Genomic DNA, 5,859 nt, shown 5'->3' with positions numbered 1-5,859 from the left:
AAAACCAAGCCAATACAGGGGAATCTTTAATTGCCATTACTATCACAACCCTACAACTTATGACTCTTATTCAAGTGTCAAACATGCACAGTCCCATAATGTGAGTTAACATCATTACTAATTCTGAACAAGCATTCTGACCAAGCCTGTGAAGTTTGTCAAGCCATGCTCTGAAATTTTCCCATTGGGACTATTACACTGGTTAGTAACAAGAAATCTTTTTTTTTTTTTTTAAAGCAAATCGGGGTTAAGTAACTTGCTCAAGGTTACACTCAAGTTACGCTCAAGGTCAGTTATTTTGTGTGGGTGTTAAGTAACAAGAAGTCTTAAAATCTTCCATATATAGTTACCTAAAATAATTTTACCTGATATCAATTTCACTGAGCTAGAAAAATCAACCAGCTTATGTCCTCTTAGGAGTAGACTGAGCTCAAGTGGATACTTCCATTCTAAATCAAACAGCTAATGATATAATCAGTTTCAGCCTATCCATCACTATCTGCTGAATTTTGCTCCGATCCCGATCTTTTTGATATGTGGAGAGTCTTTTATGAGTACAGCAATTATTGAGCAAGTAAACAAATGAAAAAGTTTCAAGTGAAAGTGAGTCTACTAATTTTCTAATGATTAAACCATAACATATGAGCAAAAAGTAAATAACATTGATGAAGGATGACTGGAAGGCTTCAGAATGAATGGGCTATGCTAGATGTGTATCACAAAAGAATGAGAGCAATGTAACTCAAAAGGATCCAACCACTATGCAAAAATAATAAAAAAGATGATACTATTTATATAAATATAAAATTTACAGCGTTAGCACCATGTCAATCAAATTACCACAGGGTTACTTTATAGAACTAGACCAAAAAAAAAATCTCATGGAGGGACAAAAATCTCCAGGGAAATTAAAAAACACAGAGGTAGAAGGGGATGCAGCCTTCCCATATCTCAAACTATGCTATAAAGCAATAATCAAGACTATTTAGTACTAGTTTAAAAAAATAGGAAAAATTTTGAATGTAATAGATTAGGTGAAGACCCAGAATAAAACATAGCAGCCAGTGTTTATACTGAATGACACCAAATAATGGTATAAGGGTTCTCTATTTGATAAAAAAAACTATTCAGAAAATTAGAAAGCAGTTTGGAAGAAATTAAGTTTAGACCAGCATTTTATCCTACATATGCATAAAGTTCCAAATGGATACATATATACATACATACATATAAATAAATAAATAAATAAATATACACACATAAATAAATAAATATATATATGAAGGTCACATCACAAAAGAGAGGCTGTCCTAGGACGTAAAATGGATAATTTTGATTAAATAAAACTAAACAGCTTTTAAAACTCTTGCTTTTATTGGCATCTTTTTTTTTTTAAAAAAAACATAACCTTTATTTTTGACTATATCTTATCAATCTGATCTAGTAAGCTATTGCTTATGACAAATGATCAAAAGGAGGGAAGAAAGTAGTATAGCAAAACTGACCTTTAACATAAGAACCATGTCTGACAGTATAAGCAGTATTCCATACCCTTAGTCCCCCACCTCTGCAAAGAAGGGAGGAAGGTACACTTTTAAAAACTTTTCTCCAGGGCTAAGCTTGATCAGTATAATTATGCAGCATTTAGTTTCATTTGTTTGTTCACTGTATTTACTTTGTGGTAATCCCTGTTATATACTGCTTTCCTGGTTTTGTTTACTTCACTCTGCATCAGTTCTTACGTCTTCCCATGTTTCTTTGAAGTTTTTGTATTCATTATTTCTTCTGGCACAGTAATACTTCATTACATTCATGTATCATGATTTTTTTCAGACCTTCCCTAATCAATGAGCATTTGACTTGTTTCCAGTTATTTGCTATCACAAAAAAAAGTTGCATTTTTTGACAGCAAAATGGATATTTTGGAATTTCTGGGCCCTTTCTTCCTATATCTGACCTTCTTGGGCTATATGCCTAGAGGTGGGATCTCTGCATTACTTTTAGAGCATAATTTAAATTGCTTTTGAGGAAGTTTGGATTAATTCATAGATCCAACATTAGTATAGTAATCATCTTATCTCTCTTCAAACTCTCCAACACTATTTCCATCTTTTGTAATCTTTGCCAATTTGTTAAAGGTGAAGCAAAACCTCAACATTATTTTGATTTGTATTTTTTTATTAGTGATTTGGAGCAATCTTTCATGTAATTTTTCATGGCTTACCATTCTTACAATTCTCCCTCTTAGCCATAGCTGTGAAAAGTATCAATATTTGGTGGTCCTTTTCTAATTTTTTATGGTATGACCATTCATATAAACATTCAGATCACGTATCCATTTTAAGTTTACAGTGGTATATGGTATAATATGTTGATATACATCTAATTTCTGCCTATTTTTCAGTTTTCCTAACAATTGTCAGGTCTTCTCCAAGTAATTTATGTTCATGGTTTTAATCAAACACTGGGTTATTCAGTTCATTTTTATTCTGATTCTTCCTTTTGTGTGAAATGACAAAAAAACCCCAGCAAAAAAATAAAATAAAGGCCCCAATTAATATTAAACACTAACTTCAAGCCTCCTCTAATATAACTTGCTCTTCCTTTAACTTACTCAGAGTTGGTACTCTGGTTCAGCTCAGGTTAATCTTGCTGTGACAGAGACAGGCCCCATAGCAGTTTTCCAAAGATCAGAGTGTAACTGTTGATGAATGAGCCAACCACACCCACCAGCATAGCTTGACCCTGTGCAAAGCCAGGCTCCTTACCTTGGTTTTCATTGCTTTTGCTCCAGAACTGCCAGTATGGGATGTGACAGAAGAGACGTGTTTAGGAGAGGAACCTGGTACTGAGGACACAGCTGGGCTGGAGGGTGTAATCGAAGGGTCTGAGCTAACAGGAGAGGGTCGTTTAGGGCTAATGGTAGATCTACCTTTCAGGAAGGTTTGAGCAGAGGAAGGTGTGGATGTCTTAAATGTGAACATAAAATAAAATCAGAACCAAAATCAGTACATAAAAAGAAAGCAAACCAAAATGAGTGATGGAGGTTGTCAAAGGGGTATGATATGGCTGAGAACAAATCATGAGGACGCTCGGTTTGGGTTTTGTTTGGAGGGATTTATGATAAGAAGTGGAGGATGAGGGAATACTGAATGCATCTGGTGCTTTACAGAGCTCCAGGGTGCTACTGGATTCTCCCCAGATATCTCTATGTCTAGTGACAGCCTAGCATCTAGACAGTCTATGTCTAGTGACATGAATGCTTGCTAACTTTATGCCCTTTGCCATTACAGAGAGGGACTCATAGCAGAAACAGTGGGGCACACAGTAATGCTGGGCTGGAGCCAGGAGACCTGAGCTCTGATACTGGTTCTGCCATTAACTTGCTGTGTGACCTCAGGCAAGAGATTCTGCCTCAGTTTTCCCATATGTAAAATGAGGGGGTTGAACCAAACAATCCCCAGGTTTTCTTTAAGCTGTGACATTTTACAGATATATGATTGTTAAGATACTTGTGTATTATGTGTGCATAGGCTTTTTTGCTTTCAAGGCTGGGGCAGTGCTATAATCCTTTAGGTCTTTACTTGCCCCAACAACCCACTTAAGTATCACACACACACACACACACACACACACACGTTTAATATTCCAGTTATGGCTAATTTCAAAATTAGCTATCTAATCTTAACGTTATCCAAATAGAATCATTAATGTTAAATCTTAGAAGAAGAAACCCTCCCATAACTTTATACCACTTTACTTATGGCAAGAATCTTCAAGCACTCAAAGACTCAAAGCATTTCAAACAGATTTGCTTTTGGACCTGAATTCTCTTAAACATCTTTGAAAAATGTAGGTAAGTATCTAGATCCAAAGGCAAGGTAGGTGGCCAGGCTATCATCGAGTCAGGAAGACAACAGGTCTAACATGGCCTCAGCCGTTAGCTGTGTGACCCTGGGCAAGTCATTTAACCCTGTTTGCCTCAGTTTCCTCAGCTGTAAAATGAGCTGGAGAAGGAAAGGGCAAACCACTTCAATATCTCTGCCAAGAAAATTCCAAACTACGTCATGAAAAATTGAGGCAGAGTGGTCGATATACTCCTTGTTCTCTCACTACTCTTTCCAAACCATTTATTTACCACCTCCTCCTAACAATCACTCCTCTTTCAAAACCCATGCCATGCTCACATCAGACTTTCCCCATCCTTGACTCCATTGTCTACCAACGCTCTGCCACCCACAATCTTGGCTGACTTAGGCACTTGGCTCACAGTCCTCTCCTCTATGCCATATTCCGTTTTCATCTTTGATGCCCCCTGGCCTCTTAGTTGTTCAGCCTTATCAACTCCATGGGCCTTTATCTCTCTGTCTGCTCATCAGCATGCTTACCGTATACGCTGGAGCACCGACATCATTCAAAACTGCTTTCACTTCTAAAATCTCATACATGGACATGGCTCTCTGAATAGAGCTTCCTACCTTCTGTGAATTCTCCTGTGAATCCTATTCTTTACCCACACTGTAGATTCTAGCCTCACAACCCTTCTTTAATTTTCCAGCCTTGCAGTCTACTTCTGGCTTTACTCTCCTCCCCACTAAGCTTAGTGGTTAGCTATTTCAATGTGGTCAGTCATTTCAAAGACACTTTCACACACAGTCTAGAAAACTGAGCTCCCTAGTCCTTTTCCCTATGTCCCTGACCAATCCCCAACCTAGGGGAACTTCTGCTGTCCACCTTCTCCATTCCTGCTTCCATCATGGCAAGAATAGCTACAGAAGCATAAAAATAAAGCCAACTGGTCCCATCATCCATTTCCCCCCAGCTAGACCCTGAAAGCTGTCCCCAAACTTCTCTAACGAACTTTCACTGGTCCACTACCCATCTGCTCATTTACCTTCCATACTCTTACAAGAGAAAGCAGGGTTCTCTGTGGGCTCCCCTCCTCCCACATTCTACACAAGCTATTCTCTCAAAAGCCATGAATGCCCTTCTAATAACCAAATCCAGTGGGCCTTTTATCAGTTTTCATCTTCTTGGACTACCTCTACTTATCTGACACAAATCCCTCTTTTCAGAAATTCTGTCTTCCCTTGGCTTCCCTTAGCACTGCATTCTCCAAGTGGCTGTATCTCTATTCATTCCTCCTCCATCTGTGATGACTCCTCTTCTTCCTTAACCCCTCCCCATCTCCAACATTAAATCTTAACTTCCTTGGTGTCCCAAGATCTCTGCTCTTTCTACACTCTTTCCTTTGATTTCACCCACACCTATGACCTGCAAATTTGTATGCAGACAACTCTTCAGCCTATACTGCAGTGCCTATGCTTCTCTAACTTTCAGACTTGTATTTCTAATGTTATACTAGACATCTCTACTTGAATGTCCCTCTGGAACATAAACCCCACATGTCCAGACCTGAACATATCTTCTTCCTCAAGCCTGTTACGACTCCCAAATTCATTACCCGTCAATGGTACTGATATTCTCTATGTCACTCAGGTTCAACCTAACACGGTCATTAGGAAGGCAGAACTTAGAACACAAAGGGGAATATGAGAGATCACTGAGTCTAACAACTTCACTTTATAGGTGAGGAAACTGAGGCCCAAGGAAATTTCATGATTTATATGAGGGAGCAGAGTCATGTTTCAAATCCAGACCTTCTGACTACATACTAGCACTTTTCTCATGGACCACCATGGCCATCTTTGACTCCTCTTTCCCTCAATTCCAACATCCAATTACTTGATAATCTTATTGTTATTTTTTTGCAACATAGAAAATCACAGAACCACTGGATTCCAGAGAGCTAGGAGAGAGAGAGAGAGAGAGAGAGAGAGAGAGAGAGAGAGAGAGAGA

The 5,859-nt window shown here is 38.4% G+C and overlaps 1 protein-coding gene across 5 annotated transcripts in view; it reads right to left on the bottom strand.

The window, feature by feature from the left end:
• MAPT (microtubule associated protein tau) overlaps positions 1-5,859 on the bottom strand; it is a 165,365-nt gene that overhangs the window by 47,892 nt on the left and 111,614 nt on the right. For 4 of the 5 annotated variants that reach the window (XM_069076206.1, XM_069076207.1, XM_069076208.1 and 1 more), the window contains one exon: positions 2,769-2,969. The exons of the other annotated variant lie outside the window; for it this stretch is intronic. In XM_069076206.1, the coding sequence (XP_068932307.1) occupies positions 2,769-2,969 (201 nt within the window). The remainder of the gene's footprint in view (positions 1-2,768; positions 2,970-5,859) is intronic. 5 annotated transcript variants of the gene reach the window in all.

This window comes from Petaurus breviceps, unplaced genomic scaffold (genome assembly GCF_028583685.1).
Source record: "Petaurus breviceps papuanus isolate PSGF00001 unplaced genomic scaffold, PetGlider_PUasm1.0 90925, whole genome shotgun sequence".
Taxonomy (NCBI): Eukaryota; Metazoa; Chordata; class Mammalia; order Diprotodontia; family Petauridae; genus Petaurus; species Petaurus breviceps.
This window is presented reverse-complemented; position numbering and strand designations above follow the sequence as displayed.